This window comes from Octodon degus, unplaced genomic scaffold (assembly GCF_000260255.1).
Source record: "Octodon degus isolate 3935 unplaced genomic scaffold, OctDeg1.0 scaffold00028, whole genome shotgun sequence".
Taxonomy (NCBI): Eukaryota; Metazoa; Chordata; class Mammalia; order Rodentia; family Octodontidae; genus Octodon; species Octodon degus.
In genome coordinates this window covers 17,822,829-17,847,030 of record NW_004524604.1, presented here as the reverse complement: position 1 = coordinate 17,847,030, position 24,202 = coordinate 17,822,829, and the positions used below count along the sequence as shown (strand labels likewise).

At 39.7% G+C, this 24,202-nt stretch overlaps 1 protein-coding gene across 1 annotated transcript in view; it reads right to left on the bottom strand.

The window, feature by feature from the left end:
• Nucleotides 1–24,202, bottom strand: part of Slc9a9 (solute carrier family 9 member A9) — a 711,270-nt gene that overhangs the window by 106,922 nt on the left and 580,146 nt on the right. The window contains exon 14 of the mRNA XM_012514271.2: nt 23,537–23,616. Within this exon, the coding sequence (XP_012369725.1) occupies nt 23,537–23,616 (80 nt within the window). The remainder of the gene's footprint in view (nt 1–23,536; nt 23,617–24,202) is intronic.

The following is a 24,202-nucleotide window of genomic DNA, read 5'->3' as shown; positions in this document are numbered from 1 at the left end:
AAGAAGAAGAAGAAGAAGAAGAAGAAGAAGAAGAAGAAGAAGAAGAAGAAGAAGAAGAAGAAGAAGAAGAAGAAGAAGAAGAAGAAGAAGAACCAACAGTAACACGGGAATGCTGAAACAGCTGAGAGAAGAGAAGAATAAAAGACAGCGGCCACTGTTGATCTCATCACTGCTCTAGTACAGTGAGTGAGGGGGAGCAAGATACAAGTAAGAAGAGGAGTGAGCAGAAAGAAAGCAATGGAGATGGTCAGGATGATCCATCTTTCTGAAAGGCTTGATTCTGAGGACAAAGTAGTAGAAGATGCACAAGGAGATGGGAACCTTCTGGAAGCTTTTATGTGTCTGTGGTTAACTAGTTAAGACTTAAATACATTTTTAAAAAATGAATTTAGGACAGGGCGTACAGGGTCTCACTACATAGATTAGACTCTTAGTGATTGTCCTATTTTCGGCCTCACAAGCACTGGGATTACAGGCGCATGCCACCACGCCCAGTCTCAATTGCCATCTCAGTGCGCCTTGGGGTCAGGGCCTATAGGGCATGCTGGGGATTGAACCCTGGCCACTGTGCTCTGCTGAAGCAGGCACTTTAGTTTGCTGAGTTATCTGGCCAGCTCAAGACTTAAATACATTTATAAGTCATTTGAAAGGATTCAGTGGAGAAGTAACAGTTGACTGTATATGAAAATGAAAAGAAAATGTGAAGTAGATCTGTTTTTTAATATTTGGCAGATGGAAGGAGGAAGTTCTCAGGCAATGACTTCTCTTTTCTCTGGGAAGTAGAAGGTGGTACCAATGGTGGGAATGAGGAGAGATGTTGGAGGATGTGGGTGTCAGGAAAGTGGATGTGGGTTTTGTTACGGTTTGTGTCTAGTTGTCCCCGCCAAAGCCTCAAGCAATCTTAGGGTGGGCTTTTCTGAGGTGGCTGAATCTAGAGTGTGTGATGCTGGGATTAAGGGTGTATGGTTAGTAAATCAGTCCACTGATTGGTCTGGCACAGTTTTGGTTAGGATTAAGGGGGTGAGGGCTACATTTGCCCTAGAGTGGGTAGCCTGCTCACAATACAAGGGACAGGAAAAGTCTCATGTCTCTTCCATTGTTGCATTTGTTGTCTTTTGATGCCATGAACTGTTCTTCTGTGGAAAGCCCCTCTGCCAAGCCACCCCGCTTTGGAATCAGTTGATTATGAACTGAAACTTCTACAAACTGTAAGCTAAATAAACTTTTCCCCCTTTAACTTTGGGTTTCAGGTATTTTGTTCCATTAGTGAGAGAAAAGTAATGAAGATAGTTTAAAAAAGTAATCAGAGATCAAAATGATGAGAGATATGAAGTAAAATAAATAAAGTAGCATGGGTCTAGTTAAGATTGATGATCAATAATTTATAAGGGAACCTGTCTTCTTTTAAGTATACATTTCCTCAAGGGGCTCATCTCCTCAGAGCACTGAGTTCACTGAGGTTTTGTCAGAGAGGTATAAGAGAAGACAGTGGAACCTGGAGTGTTTGCAAGGGTGTTACTGAAGTGATGCTGCCTGGGTCCTTATCCGGATAAAGAGGAAAGTAGAGAAAGGACAGAATTTTGGGGGTCCTTGCTAGGTTGAAGAAGGATTCCTCATGTTAATTCATCTGCTACCATTAATATTGCTTGTGTTTAAAAATTAAAAAAATGTGACTTTTTAGAGTTATAAATCTTTAAAGTCACTGAATATAAAGAACTTCTTTTTGATTAAGCTAGAGGGCAAAAGAGAACTAAGTTCAATTTTAACAACATCTCTCAAATTTGCAGAAGGGTGGAATCACAGATAAAAAATTTCACAAAAACACATATATAATATATATATATATTCTTATTTAAATAAAGATTTTTCTCTATTTATCTGTTGAAACTCAGCATGATAACCTTGTAGAAAAAATACTCTAATTATTTTATTTTACTAAAAATAAAGAAAGATCATTGTAGATGAAGAACCACAACTTAAATGAGGAAAAAATAGTGGGAGAGGATGAAAATCATTATTTTACTCAAACAGGAATTCTATTAAATTTTTTTCCATTATTTGTAACAAAATGAAAGCAGAGCTAGCTGCTATGGAAAACTGATTTTTGATGTTGCAAAAATTCAACTTTAATTATTCTAAAATCTCATTTCCTTTTTTGTACAATGCTGCCTTTTCATGTTTTTACTTAAATCTCTGGATAAAATGAAAAGAGAAGCACATAAAACACTGTAGAAAACAGGAGAAAAATAGTGAGGAAATAACTGACAGCAAACTTTACAAACTGTTCAGATAATTTGCCAATTTCCTTCACAAAATATTAAGTAATATCACAGCTAATGACGAGTCTAACTTTTGTTAATTTCCAGAAAGAAAAATAGCTAGCCATTCCAGAGAAGCAGATGAAAGGAAATAGAATTTTCTCTTCACTAACTAAATTTCAAATAAACAAAGCACATCTAACAGCTCTAGTACCTGCACTTTGACCTGGAAGGCATCTTTATGAGTTAGCTTTCCTGTTGCTGAGCACAATACGCGTCACGCACAACTTAAAGGAAGAAAGGTTTAATTTGGCTCATGCTTTAAGGAGTTTCAGTCCAGGATCAGCTGACTCCAGAGAAGGAGCATTATGGCAGAAGGATTCAGTAGAGCGAAGGTATCCAGTCCATGGGGACCAGGGGAGTGGAGTAGGGGAAGAGAACAAAAGAGGACGGGCACAAGATCAGATGTAGCTGTGTCCATGACTTACCCAGATACCTAGAAGTGTCCTTTCCCAGTTCCTAGGAGGACCCCAAAGCCAGTCAAGCTAAGTCTTCACCCTTCCATAGAGGCGTATCAGCGCAGCGTGTAGAGCCCCAGGATGGACCAATCAGTGAGCTGCCAGAGGAGGGGTCAAATTTTTCTCAGCAAGGAATTCTGAGCTGTATTTCATGACTGAATTTGGTCTTGTGCCGGCTTGGTTGTTTTCACAACACGACAGCCAATCACTTGGGGGCTTTAATGGAGAAAGGGCTTTATGTACAGCTGGATCAGATGGTGACTGTATGAAAGGAGCAGGAATAGTGTTGCTTGTTTGCATTAACAAGTGGACTGGTGAGAAAGGTAAAAAGAACTTAAGAGATTACACAAAGCAAACAGATAAAAAGAGAAATACAAATGAAATCCAAATTTCTTTCAAAAAGAGTTTGTCTTTTTAATCCCCTTCACCTTTCCTTGTTTTTCCTCTTCTAAATCTCTTTTCCTCATTTTTGTTCTCAATGATATTATCAGTATCATCTCATGTTTATGGTATATGATGTCCAAATTCATTGAGATTATTAGGTTCCTGTGCATGATATATCTTTATTCTACTTATTTTCCCATTTTCAAGGGGTCCATTTCCTCTCCTTCTATCCATCCTTTGCTGTGCCCTATGTTTGTACTTTGTCTTATTCAAATAAGAGATACTGTATGATATTTAAGCTTGTGTGTCTGGTTTATTCTACTGAACATCATGTTTTCTAGGCAGCCCATTTTTCTGCAAAGTCCCAAAAGAATCTAAAATGTATTTTATATGTGTACTCACTCTCCAAGATGTTTGTCAATTGTATGTACCTCACATATGTACTAATAAAAATGTCTTATATTAAAATAAGAACTTGTCATAAGAAAACATAGGCATTTTCAGCCATGACATAATATTTGGAAATCACATTTATTTGCGGTCCAGAGTTATAAAACACTGCCTGGGGACATCCCATGCCCCGAGTTTCTGTCCTAGCTTCGCTAGGCCTCAATTTCCTCACCTAGAAATAGAGAGCAATGCTCTGTCTCTGTGCTATGACAGAAATTACACCAGCATTGTCACCTGTCCCCACATTCTCAGCCATTCTATCTCATGTGGAACACCTTTCAGGCATTTCTTCCAAACACTTGAGGTATATTGTATAGATAACCTATGAATGAGCAGCTATTTCCAACTCTGTCTTGAAAGGCTTATTTCAAAACTAAGATGATGAAGGGCATGCTGTTAGGAAAAAATATTTGTAAGGTAACAATTTAAGGAGCCTCATAAAAAAGGAGAGTTCATGGCTTGTCAGGAGTGAGATAAGATTGCTTTTTTGTTTCTATCAGAAAGAAGGCAAACATAGGTTGTTTGGGGAGTTGAGAAGTTAAACAGCTATTGATAGCAGCGGGCTGGACTATATCCCATTTATTTTTTTCACTGTCATGTGTGCTTCCTGTCACTGAATCACAGGAAGTTAATATGTCAATTATTTACTTCCTGGGAGCCTAAGAAAACACTGTTGTTTGCTATGTCATCCAACATTGTTGAATTTGTAAGGATAAAAATGACAAAACATCATATTTCTGGAAAATAGTTTCCAAGAGCACAACGGAGGAAGAAGAATCTTTGCACAGAAATCTCTCTTTTACATAAACCAAGGAAGAATATGTATTCCTTTTAGTGAAAGTAGCTTTTTGTTTGGTTAATAAGAGGCCAAATTCTCACAATATACTTTGTTCTAAGTACTTCCATTGTGAAAAGACAGAAAAGTCAGCTCTAATCTCCAAACCTATTAAAAGACAGAGAAGGCCATATGAAAATCATAGATTTTCAAGATCTCAGAGGTTCTGGGATGTGAGTGTAGACTGTACTGGGCTAGGATGCTGCTCTTGTGGCTAGAAAAGAGGGAAGGACTTTCTTTTTACTTTATACTTGACAACTAGTCCTTAGAGGGACTGGCTCACACTCCAGGGCCAACCCAGTCTGGCTCGAAACCAGGACTTCTTTCTCAATATTTCTACATGTGACCACTGTACTTCCTTTGGATATGATTTTTGGTTTAGCTAAAAAACACTAGACTTTTCTCACACTGAACACTCTTTACTTAAATAACGGAAGCCTATACGTAATGCTTACCATCATGTTTTATGATAGAAAAATGAGCAGTTTGTTTTCATGACTAGTTGGAATCCCCAAGAATACTCCTGATCATGGGTCAGGAGGAAGCCAGCTGCCCCAGGCCTGGGCTGATTGCTGCCACGAGGCCCAGTTTCCCCATAGCCAACACTGTGCTGGCCGTTACTGGGAGCAACATGTACATAGTAATCTCACCTCTCAGTGAGGAACTCAGCATTTTCCAAGCACGGTGAACTGGAACAGCTATTTTTTCTGCAGTGTCTGTAGGTGGCTTGATGGTGTACACTTGCAGAACAGAGCAATGATAACATTTATTTCTGCAGGGACAGGCCCTGCCTGGCCAGCCCTGCAAGCTTCTCTTTTTGAGCAGAACCTAGGTAAGCCTTTTCCCTTGGATCTAGGGAAAAGCTGCAGGCTGTGGAATGGATGAGGGGAGGCACCCTGATTCATACCTTTGAGTAACAATAACAAGAATGCCATCTGCTGAGCATATTCTGTGGTAGGCATGCCGGATATCGTCATGTAAATTTCACCACAGTCCTGTAAATAGGCATCATCATTATTATCATCATTGGCCCATTTTACAGATTAGAAGATTCAGGGAGTTTAATTTTATCCACATTACGCAGCTGTTAGGTGACAAAGATCCCAACCAAGACGTTTGGCTTGTGTTCTGTGCTGGGCGAGGCTGAGGTATCTGAACTTAGCTTGGGAGGAGGCAGCATAGCAGCCCTGTACTCATAACACAAGTTAGCTTGGGGATTACTTTAAGTGAGGGCTACAGATAGAAGCCAAGTTGGCGAGAATGAATTAGCACAAAATACTAAAATAAATGTTCTGTGGCTTTTCGAGTAGAATATTAATGACAGAGTATTCCTCTATGGAAGAGAGGCTCAAAGAGAAAAACCAGGTTTACTCAGGGGTCTGGAGAACTTCATCTGGGAGACTGAACAAGTGGTTGATGTGTCTTAAACAACAGACACAGCAAGAAAATGGAACAGGCTCACATAAACAGAGTTGTACCTGCGGGGAAGGCAACCTCCTGATCTCTGCAGAAAAAGACTTTCTGCCTTCTCCATACCTGTGATTGCCAGAAAAAAGACTACAGACACAAATGCAGGCCCCACACCATCACCTGGTCCCACATACTCACTAGTGGCACCTCCTTCATGCTTTCCCTGTAGCCCTGATGCCCCCAGGAACACTGTATCCAATTCTACAGATTGGGGGCCAGGAATTTCTAGCATTCACTCTATTTCTTTCTGTTTCCATTGCAACTACTATAATTTAGAACCCCTTGACTTCTTCCTAATCAATGTTGTTAGATCGATCTTTCTAAAATGAGACTTTGGTCACTCTTGTGTCTACAAATTATCTGATTCTTCATTACCTACTGAATCAAATCCAGACACTTTCAGCAGATACTCAAAATCCTTACCAATTTCTCTAAACTCACCTTTTTAGTCTCTTCTCTAACAGTCCTAAATGAACTAAGGTGTAACCCTTATTTTATCCATAACACATGCAATGTTTCCTAACTTCTCACCTTTACCAACAACTTTTGCTTTGTTTACAAACATTAATAAGCACATGGCATTTTTTTCTTGCTAGTTTTCAAGGTGTCTTCATTTACCTTATTTGATTAGGACATTATAGATTCTCTGTGGGGCGGACATAATTATACTCATTTTGCAGATTAGGAAATAACAGCTGAGAAAGGGTCTGGAACCTGAAGTCCATAGTGGAGAAGCTGAAGCAGGTGTGTAAATAGGTCTGCCCTCAGATCCATGTTGTTTTTCTCTTTCCTTCATCAGGCCTTTCCTTTGACTACTTCCAGGATCCACCTATCCAATTCTACCTTTTTCTTAAAGTCCAGCTCAAATCCAGCATCTCCACACTCTTCCAAAATAAACCCAGGATAAATTACAGCACTTTGTACTCTGAGTTCTTACAGTTCCTTGCCCAACTTGCTGAACACTTAAAGTGATTGCAAGAAAAGGTTTTGATAAAGAATTACATACTTCTCATGTTTGCACATAAGTCCAAAAATCTCACCATATACAACCTTGAAGCAGACCCTCCCACAATATTCCTTTTCCTGTCTCTTGCTTTCATTCACCATCCCCTTCTTCTTGAACAACATAAGTTTGCAGACCAAAATTAGAGAAAAAGGAGGGCTACAAGGAAAGCCAACATTTTGGCCCTAGCCTTCTAAGGTCAGTTAAGCCTCAGGACATATGAGAACTTGTACTGTAACGTCATGTACCTCGGTAGTGTCCCAAATTTTCTGATCAAGAAGATTATGGGGCCAAAGAGGAAAGTGATCGATGACGTAGAGCGTGCCTAAGGAGAGTCACACGGGGAGAAAACACTCTCTCAGGCTTTCACAGAGAGCACATTGACCAAGCAATGGCCGTGACTCATCCACATGGCTGCACTGACAAAGGTTCTACAATCTGAGGTACAGGATCTCAGGATAAATTCTGAGGGGATTTCACTGACCTTCTCAGACCAAAAAGCTACAACTCTTATTGCACATGGCTTTACCTTGGTCTTAACCATCCAGTAGAAAAGTATGAAGACGAAATATAGGAAGTAAAGCCATGCTGTTATGTTGAGTTGTGGGGGACTCAGGTCAATAATTTCTGACATTGCCAGTTAAACAGAAGACCCAATGGTATTATGGTCTACTGGACTCTTTTTGAATATTTTGCTGAGTTTACACACCTATAATATTCAATAACGGAACTTAGAAAAAATAGAGTATACAGATGAATGTCCATTTTGTATCTGTGTATTCAAAGTGGTTGGGATAGATATATAGCTGCATTCTCTTAATGAATAGAATGATTTGTTCTAATGGTGTTTGTAAATAGGATCTCAAGTCCACATCTTGTACAGCAATTAACCACTAAGAAAAATATATGCAGTGTGTTATTTGTTGAAACTGTACTTCCGATTTGATTTGAAACTGTCTCATTGCTGTTTATCAATAAAATTTTGAAAAAAAAAAAAAGAAAAGGTTTGAGAGTTGTTTGTAGGCTTGATGTCAGCATTGGTCAACGTTGCAAAACCTTTTGGATCACAAAAGAGCCAGCGGTATAGCTCAGCGGACTAAGCGCTTGTTTAGGTAAGTGCAGGGGCTAGGGTTAGATCCCTGGCTCCGCATGCTGTGCCGGCCCCGCCCCCAGGCTCTCTGAACCAGGGATGGAGTCCAGGCCTGGTGGCATGCACCTGTAATCCCAGCACTTGGAAGGCAGAAATCAGGAGAATCACTATGAGTCTGGGCTACATAATGAGACCCTGCACAAACAAACAAACAAACAAACAAACAAACCTTTTGGATCATGACCCTATGAAGAAACCCATTTTATGTTACAACTGAGAGTATAAATGTACATCTCCCCCCAAAAACAAGTGTTGTAAAGTAATATTTACTTCTAATTCTATACTTCAATTGCATTTATTAGAAGACTTCTGACTAGGAATCTTGAGAACCACTAATAAGTCCTGAATATCAATGTTAAAAACTTTGATTTAAATCTTTTCTATTTTTCATAAATTGCCTGAAAACATTTTCAAAGTTTGCAAAAGATTGGGCTAGACTGGGCCAGCAGGAGAGATTTTTCACCAGATAACAACCTGTAGTTCCAAACAGGAACATGCAGAATTCTTGCAAGACTGGACCAGGAAGGAAGGGCCCCAGCCAGAGAGCTCAGCTTCTGCTTGAGGGAAGGCCAAGGTCAGGATTTTTAGCACACTAACTCACAGGAGGGAGGTATCCAGTCCGCAGTGGGACGTCTTCAAGAGAATGAGATTTGTGGTAGCTGTAGATGTGGGGAGGAAAATTTTCTAATAAGCCATGTCTATAGAACAAGAAAAGACTTCTGTGCTCATCATAATCTTGAATATAGCAGGAAATCAGCTAGAATTTAAAAATAATAAAAATGTAATAAAATTCTTTGTTTATATCCACATAGTGAGTCTGAGGGCCTTCAGGCCTATAAACCTGTCACTGAATTTAGTGTCATTTCAGCTTTATGAAGCACTTGATGTTTGCAAAGTGCTTGTACAATTACCAATTACCATAATGTTCATCTTCTGAATATTTCAGTTTAGAGAGGGCCTGAGGACTTCAAACTAAACATGAAAGGGATAAAAGGGGGAAAGTATTGGTCAAGCTAGTTAAAGATCAGGCTCTTGGGCTTGCACTGCTAGCTCTCAGGTACCTGCTTCTAATGCCCTAGGAGCCCCTTCTTTCAGTTCCTGGGGCCTGCAGTGCAGGCAGCCAGCCTGGTTCGCCACCTCTTCTGACTGACACCAGCATGCTACTCCTGGAGGGACCGGCTCTGCCGTGTTGTGTACACTGCTCAGGAGTGAAGACGCAACTGTGTGTCTATACTAAGCAAGGGAAGAAGGACAAAAGACTTGGCACCTGCGGCCCCAGTGCTAGGCCAGACTGAGGGATGTGGGAGGAGGAGCCAGAAATTTCTGGAGAGAGCTAGTGAGGAAAAAGGATGGGGCTGTTTCAGCCCTCCCTGTTCTAGCTACTGAACACATATAAAATAACTGAGGACAGATCTACTTAGTATCCTATATGAGCTAGAAAGCTGCTTTGTCCATGTTTATAGGCAATAGGTTAGGGGAAGCCAATATCCTGGCAGATTTCAAGGAATTCCAAGGAAATGGCTTGTGATGTCAAAGAGAGCACTTTCAGGATGTGTCTGTTTCCTTAGGAAAGAGGTTAGCTCGCCTGTGTTTCTTCTTCTAGATTTACAAGCCCAAGGTCCCAGCTACTATAAGCAAGAGGCCGCCATAGACAGCTGATGGAGGGCTGCTGGTGTTCTAGCTAACTAGTATGGAAACAAAAAGCAGCTTTTTCTTTGAAAGTTAATTTTAATTCAAACATATTTTTAGATTAGTTAATACTTCCATGTTCCCCTCACGAGCCTATTTCTCAAGGTTTAGAGAAGAGTACATTTTCTGGATCATCCTAGAGTGGAAGATGAGGTTTTTACACAGCAAACCCGCCAAAGCATTTCCACTTCCCTGAGTCCCTGGAGCCCCTCGTCAATAGCAAACCATGGGCTATCAGGCATCTCTGTCTTATTTACAGTGAACCATCTTTTCATTCATACTTCTTCCAAACCAACCAAAATAAACTATCAACTCCTTTCTTTATACCATGAACTTCAATGTTCAATTCCAAATCTCTGCAAAATGGGCCCATATTGACAAACTCAGCCTGTTCCATGCACAAATTTTTGCCACCATTATCTCACACTCATAAAATCCATTCCCACCTGTGCCCTTCAGGCCTCTGCTACTATGCTTTATTAGAAAGCTTAACAAGTTCCTTGGAGAATACTGGACTACCTCATGAGTCACACCATGTATTTTGCCCTTAGGAGCCTTCTGTGATTTGAGCCTGATTATAGACCTAGAGGCTAAAATGGGTGGTGAGGGCATGGCCCAAAGAGTGTCAACATCACAACCCTTGGTTGATACAGAATTGGTTTCCTCAGGTATACAGTAGGAGAGGCCAACACCACAGTGGGTAGCGGGTATCTCCACCACTATGGGTTGGGAAATCTCTTCCTCTGGCAAAATAATCTCAGAATCTAGAAGCTCAATATCCTCACTCTCCTCAGGATCCTCCTAAACATCTACACCACAATTTAAAGGATCCCAGAACCCCTTGAATGAAGAGGAGGCTGGGTTGTCATGAAGAAGAACTTTGGCCCACCACCAAAAATTTATACGGTCAACTTTTTCCCTAGACTTCCCCAAAGGAACCTAAGGCTTTTTGCCAGAGGAGGTCTACCCTGAGGAAAGGTAAATGATTAGATATTTTGGCAACTACTGGAAACTGGTTCTAAACTAGCTTGACTTTAGAGGATCCAAAATGGCCTGTGGCTCTCCACTAAAAGTGGAGTTTATGGAGGTCAGGTGTTCAATAGAGTTTTAGCAAAGGTTTAACTCACAATGGGTCCAGTAGGTCCTGGAATTCATCCTGTAATCATTTTTCCTGTTCCACAACACATAATTTGGATAGATACACTTAATACTTGGCAGACCTCTCACAGTGATTCCTCAACTTGTAGTACGAGGGCTACTATTGCTGGAAAGGCCAAAGGAGTTGCCTCTGCCTGGTAAAACTGTAAACCAAAAACAATGTCACATTCCTGTAGGGCTTAAAGAAATTAGTGCCACTATCAATGGCTTTAAAGATTCCAAGATGGTGGTTCCACATCTCCATTTAATTCTCTCAGTTGGTTCATGGAGATGAATGGGTTTTACAGAATGATGGTGGACTGAATCAAGTGGTGATTCTGATTGCAGCTGGACCAGATGTGCTGTCCTAGATTGAGCAGATCAACCCATCTTCTGGAATTTGGTGTGCAGCTAGTGATTTGGCAAAGACCTTCTTCATAGCCCATCAGAAACAATTTATAATTTGTTTTCAGCAGGGTTATATTAACTTCCACCCCATGTCACAGCTTAGTTCACAAGGATCTTGATTGTCTTTCTCTCCCGCGAGATATCACATTGGTCCATTACTTTGATGATGTTATGCTGACTGGGCCATGGGAGCAAAAGGTAGAAACCACTCTGGATTTGTTAGTAAAACATTTGAGGGCCAGGGGATGGGAAATAAAGCCAACTAAAACTCAAAGTCCTGCTCAGTGAAATGTTGAGGAGTCCAGTGGTGTGGGCCATGTAGATATTCTGTATAAGTAAAGGACGAGCTGTTGCACCTGGCTCCCCCTACTACCAAAAAGGAGGCACCAGGCTCCCTGGGCCTATTTGGATTTTTGAGGCAACACATTTCCTCACTTAGGTGTTTTATCCCAACCTGTTTACTAACTTAGAAAGCTCCTAGTTTTGAGGGGAACCCAAAAAAGAAAAGGCTCTGCAACAGGTCAGGCTACTGCCTGCTACTCACTGCTTGCTGCTTTTTTGTCTTCCGCCTGTCCATCATGCCAGGGACTGTTTCTGCCCTTCAACACCCCTCTGCCATTCCACCTTGCTGTGGAGCCAGTCAATGATGGACTGAAATTGTAAGCTGAAGTGAACCTTTCATTGTTTAACTTTAAGTGTTGAGTATTTTGTCTCAGCAATGAGAAAAATGACTAAGACAACTTTTGTTGGAAAGTCTCCAGTTTCTGACTATGGATAGCTGACAAAATAACTAAAGATAAGCTGAAAGACTTTTCAGCTGGAAAACTTTTTTTTTTCTTTTGGCAGAACCATGGATTGAACTCAATTCCTTGCACTTGCCAGGCAAGAGCTTATTCTACTGAGCCATCTCCGCAGCCCTGGAAAACATTTTGATAGACACTGAACCTACTAATTAACCACTAGATAATTTTATTAGTGGAAATTTAAGTCTTAAGTTCTTAATGAAATGATACTTTTGTATAAAGTTACAATGGAGTATTACTTGGCTATAAAGAAAGATAAACTTGATCCTTTTATAGGTAAATGGATGCAACTAGAGACTATACTCATAAGTGAAATAAATCAGACTTGCATATGTAAATATTGTATTGTTTTTTCAGTGTAAGAAACTCATAGACTAAATAAGATCCAAAAGGTTCAATATTTATTGTGAAAGGGAAAGAAATTGCTCTAAAGGAAAGAACTGGGATAGGGGAAAGGAGAAAAGAAAGAAGGAAGGAAGGAAAAAATGCACACACACACACACACACACACACACACGACAGCTAAGATAATTGTACTACTAATTTCTATTGGTTTATTGAAAGGAACAGCTTAATGCTTAACTGCTTGATCAATTTTGAATACCTATATCTGGAAATAGGAACAACTGCTTTAAAGATAGCAATATGCAATATAACAAACATTGTTAATATACTATCATCTTGTTTTGAAATGCTATGCCATTTTTATTGTTTTTTAAAATTTTTTAATTCTTTTTAAAATAGAAAAGGAAATGATGTTTAGTATTTTGGAATATTCAACATGTATTGAGTCAAATGGGAACATTCTTGTCTTCATTTTTATCTGCACAGACAACTAGTAGGTGTTCTAGGAGCTCCTGTCCTGGGTCATTTTCAGTTTATTGTTCTCCCTGACATACCACCTTCCTTCCACCTAGTTACTAATCCTCTTCTTTACAACAAACTGCATTGTAGATTCTGTGCCTAAAGTATTGAATTGGTCTTCTGCTGTCAAGGAATAAGATCCATTCTTTTTTACTTTGACATGTGTGGTCTGTGTGCACGGTAAGTATTTCACTTTTAGTGACGATGAAATGCTCACCATTGTCCAACTCCCTCTCTGTTCTTGTCTGATCCATTTCCACTGTCAGAGAATCTTTCACCTCCTCAACCCTGCTCCATAAAGATTCTGGTCACCACTCACTTCCCATTTTTCTTCATGTGGCTTCCCACTTAGGAGCTGCCTAGTCAACTGTATCCCTCTCTGGCTTCTATAACTCTTGCTCTGGTCTAAATGCTTGTATTCCCCAGATTTACAAGTTGAAACCCAATCCTCAATGTGACGGCATTGAGAGGTGGGAGTCTTTGGAAGGTGACTAGGTTAGGAGAGCTTTGCCCTCATGGATGGGATTAGTGACCTTATGAAAGAGGTCTAAGGGACCTCTGCACTCTTTCCACCATTGGAGGGTGATCTGGGAACTTTGCAGGAAACAGGCCCTCGCAAGACACTGAACTTGCTGGTGCCTTTTTCCTGAGCTTCCCATCTTTGAGAGCTGAGAGAAATAAATTCCTGTTGTTCACAAATTCAAGGCATCATGTGTTGTAGTGGCCCAAAAAGATGACAGCGACACTTTTTGCTCCTGGCTTTATGGTAGTTCTCCATGCACTGGTCATTGGAGTGTCTGCCTCAGTGGGACACTAGCATCTTGAGGACAATCAGCATTTTTTAGTTACCACTATGCGTTCAGAAGAAGGTAGAAATATGATTATTTTTTCTAAGAAAAAAGTATGAAAATGAAATTCATTTAAAGCAATTGAAGAAAATGTAAGTCAAATACTTTTTGGTGGGGGAAAATATTAAATCTAAACTGAATTCTGGAAGCATTCAGTGTGTAATTACCTGAAAAATGGCTAGTAGAAGAATGAATTCGATAGAATATGTGAAAGAAAGGAAACTTTAGAGGATGCTTTGGACTGTGACACATCACTCTATCTTTAGCCACCAAATAAAATATAAAATTAATGTCAATGAGAAAGAATTCTGAATGCATCAGGCTTTGGGAATAACAGCTTTCCGTTTTGCTGCAGGGGCTTAGCCACTGTCTCTGGAGACCTCCTCTTGTCTTTCTTCTAATTCTGCACCTTTCAGGCAGATTTATTCAGGCTCCCTTTCATCCATTCCTGCCACACATGTCATAGAATCTTCCCCTGGGTATTTCCTTTGCTCGGGATAATTTCCTTCCTTCTCATTATTTGATTTCATGTTAGAAAACCCAAACTCCTGCATGGATCCCTTACCATATGACTTTAGAACAGTATTTATCTTCTAACAAGCTCTTCTTCAATGAGTCATATCTCTTTGCCTGCTCTTATTTATGAGGAGACTTGGCACACATTGAGGACGTATTACCACCATCTACTCTGTGAAGCCAACCTTAATTAAGGCAGGGCCATGACTGCCTACCACGCTTTGTGTGGTGCCCAGCATAGCCTTGAATGCAGATGATTGCTGAATAACTGCCGCCAACGATACAGACCTAAGACTCTGCTGCACTGTCAGGTGATAACATGTGCCGTGCTGATAATGTGTCTCTGGTAACCCAGGAATTTGTTGGCAGGCTGCAAACACTTTGGCTGCTACCGCTGAGAAGGTGTGACTAAGTAACAATTAAAGAAAATTTAAATAATTTTTTTTCTTATGAGCAAGAAATGTTAAAACTAAATTCAATGCTGGCAACATCAAGGTGATACTTGTTTGTAAGTCTCAACATTTTTTTCTTCTCATTTTTTTCCAGTAAAGTGATTCAGAGCTGACCCAGAAATCTTCAATATAACATCACACTGCTAATGACAAAACACCACAGCTCTACCTGAAAGGTGGAATTGAAAGATTTCCTTTATCACTGGAAGGGCCAAGAGGAGTAATTATCATCAAAGGCATGTGTTGCTTCCATTGTGGAATAGAAAAATTGCTGCACTTCTCTATCAAGTCAAAATTGCTATCTGTGGTATAATTTCCAGAAAAAATAAGTGTGGGATGATGGACGACAACTGAGAAGAATCATAAATGAAACAACTGCATGCGCAGCACACAGGACACAAAGGAACACCTTTCCACTCAGCTAAAGCCATTTGCTGAAGATCAAATCAGAAGAATTGTGTCTGACTTATAGCTAACGTCAAAGCTTTTTGTTTACAGAGACTACTGACTTTCTTGTGATATTAGAACCCAGCTGTTGCAACCCAAAACTATTATCAGAATATAATATAATGGAAATTTGATTTGCTGACAGATAATAAGTGACAATGAATGTTAAATACTTTACATTGTGCTTCTTATGTGGATATTATTTGATGGTAAAGACACAACACAATTGTAATACTTACTGAGCATTACTCTAAGTGCTTTGTGTTGATTCATTTAATTATCAAGACAAATCTCTGAGGTGGAGATTTCCATTATCTCTGTTTTTGTGGACGAGAGACTAAGGCACAGAAATGTTAAATAACTTTTCTAAAATTATGTAACTGTTAGTGAATAGATCACATTACAAAACCATTAACTCCCGACCATCAATCAGACTTGCTTCTATTTGGAAAAGAGCTCAAGTAGAGTGTCCAGGTGTGTCTTTCTTTATTCCACATATATTTTTTCCTGAAAAACACCTGTGATTCAGAAGTTCAGAAGAGCTATAATTTCAGCTCTGTGAGAATTTGTCCAGGGCTGTATTTATAGTGTCCAGTATAGGGGCTGCCAGGCAGGCTCTCAACACATGTATAGAAGTCAGTGAATGAGGCGCAGAGGTTCAACACAGTGTTTTACATTAAGGAAATACTCAATAGATATTTTTTGAGTTGGATTTAAAGGAATTTATCTTGTGACTCCCTTTTCTACAAAGGGGGAGGTTGGTTGCTTTCTGATTTCTTATTTGTGTAAATCTAGTTTCCATTTCTTTGATTTTTTTTTTTTTTGGTATTTGGTACAGGGTCTCACTATGCAGCTTGGACTTATAGTGATTCTCCTGTTTTCAGCCTCACCAGTGCTGGGATTACAGGCATGTGCCACTACGTTCAGACTTCTGTTTTGTTTAAAGTGAAGGTAAAATGTGAAAGAATTCTCATTTAACAGAAATATTCTTAAATTTCTTTTATAGGAAAAAGGCAAAAGCATTCAGGAATGTCAAAGTTTATATAGAATCCAAGGACCATTATAAAAAATTCAGTTGTCATTTTGAGATCCCACAGCTTTTTATAATGACAATGAAATTCAACCTGCTCAGAACATATACGGTCACGGCCAGGTCCCCGAAGAAGTATGTTCCAAGTAGGATGGCACTGCAATGTACTCAGGCCACCGGGTCTTGGGAAAACTGTGCTATTTGAATGTTTTAGATATTCTGAATTTGAGAAATGAGCGAATGGGTTACAGTGAGCAGGAAGCTGTCTTGGGAAGAAGTCAACTTGGAGGATCGATTCAGCCACAACAGAGGATGGTATATTTTAGTCCTATTATACAGAAGAAGATATTATGCAATATCCATGTCACGACTTGATTGAAAGACAGCCCACCTTTCCAGGTACTGCTAAAATTTCCTTGCTTTGCTTTCCACTGAAAAGTTCATGAGAACAGGTGTTGAGGAAGTTGGCATTTTCTTTCAGGGAATTTTACTTTTATCTCACTTTGGTTCTAGCTTAAGGGCTATCTTTTTATTTTTTATTTTTTTGTTTTGCAGAACCAGGGATTGAACTCAGGCCCTTGCACTTGCCAAGGAAGTGCTTATTCCACTGAGCTATCTTCCTATCTTTCAGGATCTTTATACAGCAGCACCTGTGAAGACTTGGATGAGCCAAAGCCAATCTGGGCAGTCAGTGGACCAACCAGGGGTAGGAATGGCAGCTGGACTGCTGCTACGCAGTGCAACACTGGCTCCTTTTCAAGGCCAGCCCTTTGGGGAAGCAGATAGAATGCCACGTGCATGTTCTTGTGATGTGGAAGTCATTAGGGGATATATTTACAAAGCACCTTTAGGAAATTGATTGCTTTGGTTTGTCCCAAATATTTTGAAATTTTGTTTTTTTTCTGAAGCGACTTGGGAGTTATCTGTTTATAGTTTGATGGTGAGAGCTACAAGTGATTTTGATTTATGGCGTCCTTAAAGAGTCTGCTCCCTACCTCTTAATTCTGGTGGTGTCAGTATCTTCCTCTGTTGTGAATTCAAGGAACTTTGGGGCCATGACTCATTTCAATGAGGCAAAACCCAAGACATGCCTTTTTTATTTGTTGCTGCGCCCTGGTACTTAGGATATTGCCTGGGGTACAGTAGGCTCATTAAAGTATGCATTGAATGAAGGGTTACTTACATCCTTTGCTACCTCCCTGCTTGTTAGTGGGAGTAAAACATGGCTCATCCCAACACTGGTGAAGCTTTAATGAACTACCAAAGCTAACACATTAAAGTCCAGTTGCACACCAGGCACACTTGCAACAATAGTGTTGCACACTTATTGGTGTTACCGGGACTCACTGGACAGACCAATTGGGCCAGGACACTTGGATTTCCCCGGTGGAGGCAGTCACCTTCTGTTGGCTATGAATACTGACTCCAAGTCTATCTGCAACTTTAGGTGCATCTTTTCTGTCTTTTGGGTTCAGTTGTCTCATTTATCAAACAAGGATCACAGAACTAACATTTCTTGTTCCTCTGAGAGTTTTCCTTGTGAGGCAAACTTTGAGTCATTCACAAGGCCACCGTACTACCCCAATAAATAATTCATGCCACTTCAACTAGTCAAAATCGACAAAATCTGCGATGCAGGGATCATCATTTAAAATGGAAATCGCTGCTCATAATATTCAGACCTATGATTTAACATAAGCGTGACTGTGTGGGATATAATGAATTCTGTCAAGTTTTAAAAGAGAAAGTTATACTCTTTTGTTAAGATTAAAATGCCACTACATTTAAATCCATTAAATACATGGCTCCAGGTATTGTTTTGAATAATCCTGATATTCATATTTATTTTTCTGGAATGGAGTCCTAGCCTGTCATATTTTGGTCCAGAAAGGAGTCTGATAACTGTCACTTTCCCTGCCAGACTGTTCAAAATGGAAAGTTGTAGGGCCCTAGCATCCACGAAACCTGCCATGGGTCTTTAATTGTGTGAGTAACAGCTCAGTGGACTTGTAATTCCGAGCCCGTGATGGGATGGAAGCCTGCATCCATATATAATTCTGTTATCGTAGGACTTGCCAATGCATTCTTACCTTGGAGTGTTCTTTACACTTGTGTAAAATATTGGCAACACACAATAAATTCTTGTTTTCAGTTGATGCCAGCATACGAGAAGCGCTAAAAATGATTTTAGATTGCCCTTCTTTCTTTTGGAAAAGGTCATTTTTATCCTATGCCATTCACATTTGTAAGACTAGTACGTACACATTCTTAAGGAGAGAGATGACAGATGATAGAATAGAAAGAGACTCTAGAAAGCAGACAGTCCAGTAGGATCATTAGTTACCTATGAATAAGGCAACAGAAGATTCCCACACCAGCTGTAACATGAATCTAAGCAAATACTTTTATCTGATGTCTTAAAATATGAATAAGGAAACATCAATTTCTGCTTCTAACCTTCTCATTATATGAGACTGTAGTGAGGACATAGTGATTGTAATGAAAATGATAAGAGGCTGTAAAATTTGGAGTGTGCTGTTAATAAAATCATGATGATTAGTGACTTAAGATGTATTCAAAGTAATCCATACAGAAAATGGCTTCTAAGCCAGAGCCAGGCTTAAATGAACCAGGCTAGTAGTACTAATAAAACTTAAGTTACTAATCTAATGTCTGTGTCACTTATGTTTTTTAAAAAATTGTTTTTAATTAAAAAACACTTCATTTGCATTAAATTGATAAGTGTACTGCCATGATTGGAAACTTAGCCTTGGAACTGTAGACTCCTAGCAGTGTTGTTTATCAAGTTTTCTACTAAATTAAGCCAACAGAACTCTGGTGTTTTGTTTTTGTTTTTCCAAAGGATTGAGGAAAAAATGACCATTTCTCTTTCTCTCCAGGGGCAAGGGGACCTGAGGTAAGCAGATCCAGCACAGGATGGAAGTTCCAGAAATGACCCAGTGAGGACCTCTCCATCCAAGGGGGGCGCTGAGGTGGGGTCCACACAAGAAGCCTGCGTGGAAATGCTGATGTCATCCACTAGGCCTGCTCTCCTTTCAGATTCACTTAGTAACCTTCATGTAACTAATTGGCTTTTCCTGCTACATCAATATTTGAAAGGAAGGTGCCCTGGATAGAAAATATTGCTTGTTTTCTTGCATACCTGATTCATTCATTCATTCAATAAATATTTATTGAGTCTACACTGCATGCCAGACACTGTACTATGCCCTGAGGCTGTGTCAGGCAACAAACACAGACCCTAATTTCTGTCCCCAGAAAGCATCTAACTGGGTAAGAGGAGGCGATCAAAATGAAGTATACGGTGCCATGTGGTGGTAAGTGTCATAGTATAAAGATACAGCTGGAAAAGATAACACTCCGGTTTGAGCTGATAGTTTAAATATGGGGGTCACAAGGGTCTCACTGACACTCTGAATGAGAGGTGAAAGGCAAAGGTGTTGAATAGAGGGAGAGAGCCAGTTCAAAGCCCCGGATGCAGACATATGTTTGGTGTGACTGAGAAAGCCTGGAGGTCACAGTAAAGTGACAGGAGTAAGAGTAGGGAAAGGGGCATGAGGGACCAGGTTGTAACCTGAGCCTTTTCATGGCTGAGAAAAGATATTTCATTAGGTGGGGATATGGTGATTTAAGAGTCTAGTGTTTGCTTTATGTTACTGATTCCTTTGAATGTAGCTAGAATGTGTCTGTCTTTAATGAGCCTGAATGAACTTTTCTTGGAGTTCTTTGGCATATTGACCTTTTCCTCCCTAAAGACTTGAGGATCTGACTTGGAAATTTCTGGACTTCTCTAAAATGGTGAATTGTGGGAGATCAGCAAAGCCCTTTAAGATTGTTATTGTCCATAGATTGTCAACAGATATTTGAAAGGTAAGCTGTGCACTACATAATGTGCATAATCATGATTATTCACTTCTTAAAGGGTGACTATTCCCATATTGAAATATGGAGTTTTATAAGTAGAAGAAGGTATTATGAATATAAAATTGCTAATGATGAAATGTATCTATGAGCTTTAGAGTGAGATAGATATGGGTTTCATATTTAATAGCTGTGGAAAATTTAAAAATTCTTTAAGTTATCTGGAAGTTTGTTTCCTTCATCACAAAGAGGATGGTTATAAAAATTAAACAGGAAAAAGTGGATCTAAGGATTACATGGCATACTGTGCCTGATGACAAGGCATTTGTTCCTTCCCCTCTCCCCGCTTCTCAGTTTCTTTTCTGCACTGTATGATTCAGAATTCCTACCCACATCAAATCATAATGAAATTTTAATTAATCATCAATTTTGGCACTGTGGGTTTCTAACAATGCTCTCAAACAGTGACCTAGGCCGTTGTGCAGATGTTGACCCAATCAGCAGCCCATTTCTGCTGAATTTGCTCTCTGTATTTGCCTTCCAGCCTCCTGCAGAGCTGGCAAGGCTAAATGAAATGCTAAATGTAAAGCACTCAACACAGAGCTTAGCACTTGCTCTTCCTCACTGAATGTTATGCTTTATTCTGGAGTCTTGGGGAAAATTTTCATGAAAGTGTGTGTGTGTGTGTGTGTGTGTGTGTGTGTGTGTATGTGTGTGAGTTACTTATGTTATGAAGGAATAAAAAGAGGGGCTTCTTTTGGGTCTGAATATTGGGCATCAGTTGAATTGAATTGGGCCTTGTGATACCCAGTTTTATGCACCAACCTGGCTGGACTACCTAGTCATTTAACCAAACCCTGATTTAAGAGATGCAATTAAAAGCATTTTGTAGATATAGTGAATACTGCAGTCAGTTGATTCTAAGTAAAGGAGACTGTACTCATCCATATAGCTGGGGCCTCATCCAATCAGTTCTATGGTCTTACAAGCAAGATCAAGGCCACATTGAGGAAGAAGGGCTTCACCTTCAAGGTTGCAGATCAGCTCCTGTCTTAGTTTTCAGCATGTCCTTCAGATTTGACACTTTCTACCCCCCATAATTGCTACCCCCAAACTTGAAAAAATCTATATGTGCATACATATGCATATGTAAATTCCTTCTACTGTTTTGCTTCTGTTCCTCTGGAGAACCTTAGCCAACAGAAGTATATTTGAGTCCTTAGTTATTCTTCTTTTTTCTCTTGATAGCAATTCTTTATGATGCCTCATTTGCATAATATGCTTTTATGGAAATAAATTTGAACAGCTCTATTTCTTTTAGATTCATGACACTATCTTTTGGGTCCAGATTAGACAATTTCATCCCCAGGTGGAGTGTCATCTCTACCCTGGTGATGGCTGGCATGGCCCAACCTAAGAGGTTCACAGGGTACATCAATGGGGCTCTAGGTGGACAACACAATGAACATAAATGCCAAATGGATGATTTGTCTCTGAAAATAAGATATATCAAGGGGTCACAGAGTTGAATCTGATTGGCTTGCCACTCTCTAGGTATAAATTTAAAGCATAAGTAGGACACAAAAACTTCATTGTGTGAGTGAAAATATATTTGTGCAATGATAGCACTGTAATTTCTAGTGAATTTTTAATGCACAGGAGAACAAATTACCATGAGGACAGACATTATAGAGAACATAAATAAGCTTTCATTTTTTCTATCTGTCCATAATCATATGGAAATAAGCCACTGGTGAAAAGTGAGATTAAAAACCATGACATCATCTGAATTAAGTGTCACAGTTCTGAACTAAAAATTTGAGTGGGCTCCAACTTTCATTTTCTTGCCTCTGAATTAATTTTCTCACTTTTCTTTTCATAGTAAAGCTTTCTTCACTGTAACTTCAGAAGTGGAAAAAACCCTTTTATCACATTTCTGACTTATCATTTTCTTGCTGTACATGTCCTCAGGTAGTTTTCAGTCAAATCTTTATGTCTTGCAACAAGTGTGGTTATCAGATACTTGTAAGCAATGATGGGGAAAATTTTGCTTCTAGAAGAGCATCATCCAGGTGCACAAATCAGCCACAAAACCTGCTAAGAACCAGCTCCCCCAGGAGAGACTAGGAAGGATTCACATGGTGTGTGAGGCTCCAGAACCTCCAGGAGGCAGCCAGCGGCCAGGGTGGTCAGCTTTACAGGTGGTGGTGCTTTACACTGAGCAGGGCAAGATGGCTACCCTCAGACAGCAGAGCCACCCCGAGCAGAAAGGTAGCCTCAAAAATGCTCTGCATAGCACAGCATCATCTTGTAACTCTTGAAATATTCTATTTTTCAGAACTGTCACATTGTTTTACTTTTTGCCAATCTCTACAGCCTTCACTTGACTTCTCTTCACTGCTTTTTACTTTTCTTCATTTTCCATAGTCATTCTTTTAATTTCTGATGTGAACTTCTTGAATTTCTTTTGCTTCTGCTCCTTTGTCTCCATTTTTATCCCTTTCTTTTCACCAATACTTTGAATTTCTTTCCCTTATTCCTAATTTTTCCTCCCCTACTGAATTGTTGTGGTTTTAACCCTTGCTTAGGGGCTTAAAATCATCTAGTGACTGACATTTTCTTATTGAAAGGAGAGGGATTTGGGGCTGAAGAAAACTAGCTACAAAGACCCAACACATTCAATTTGCAGTGCAGTTCTTTCCTTTTCTTCATGGAGCTTTGCCTAGGATTAGAGATGGCAGCTTACGGCAACTCACAATGGCAGAACACTTGAGGCCTGACTTCTCAGCCCTTCAAATCACATGACAAGGTATATCTGAGTTCCTGTGTTTATACTGGCTGCTAGAATTTTAAAATTGTCCTTCAATGGAAAGAAGCTTACTCAAGACTGCCTGAAAAAAAAAAGTGTTATTTTATGCTATGAGAATCCAGACTTTTCTCAGCCCATTCATTCTTACCCCTACCCTCATCCTCTTATGTTTTTTTTATGGCTTGAAACAAAAGCATACAAGTGGGGTTCTCTGAGAAGCACACAGGACCTTTATCTGGGTGCCTCTGGCCAAAGGCTTGGTTGGGTCGACCAGATCTCCACAAAGAACAAGATGAATCAATTCTTCAGCACCGCATGATTTTATCAGTTAACATTAGAACATTTCAGATTGCCACAAAACACCAGATTTGAGTCATAGATTTACCTTAACTCTTTGTAACACCTAAATATGGACCACACAGTATTTTAATTTTATACAATCATTCCTTTGATAAGATTGGCTGTGAATTCACTTTACCTTTCTGTGTTTCCTGAGGAGAGGGAGCACACACTTCAATGATCAAATGCTCAGAATAATTCTCTGTCAAGCAGCAGGCTCTGCGAGGTCATTAACAAAGGATACTTGTGGTCAAAGCCATACCACATCCTGAAGAGCCAAGCACTCTCTGCTTTTGTCGTGCTTTTGTCCAAGTTACTTGCTTCCTGGAGAGACCATGGAAAAAAGGGCATTTTTAATATAAAAATATATGTGAAGTCAAAGTATTATAGACAGCTGAATTAGGTAGAACTATTATAGGCAGTCAGACAGGCCCTCAAAGGGGTCAGTGCAGAACGTAAGAGTACATTACAACTGTGGCTGGATGCGCATTTGTTGAATGCCAGGTCTCAAAATAAAAATGGAATTATTAGGCCTACATATCTCCTTGAGGAGTAAACGATATGCTATAATTGATATTTTGACTAGGCATCCATCACTTGGGTGGGTAACCAGGACCTCCTGACTCATCATTTCCAGAAAAGGTCCTTGTTCTTTCCACGTATACTCATGTATACTTGCTATGTGACTTGCTTTATCTTTGGGTTAGTCAATATTACCTAGGTGACTACACTTGTAATCTTGTTGGCTGATCATGATTTTGTCCCATGTTGTAACCATCTTGTGATTTTGCTCTATTAAACCTACTCTATGAACTGGAACCCATGGTAACCTATTTTCTGGGTCCCCTCCTGTTTCTCTCAGGATCTGTCTCTCCCTCAATAAAATTTCCTACTATTAACTTCCATTCCT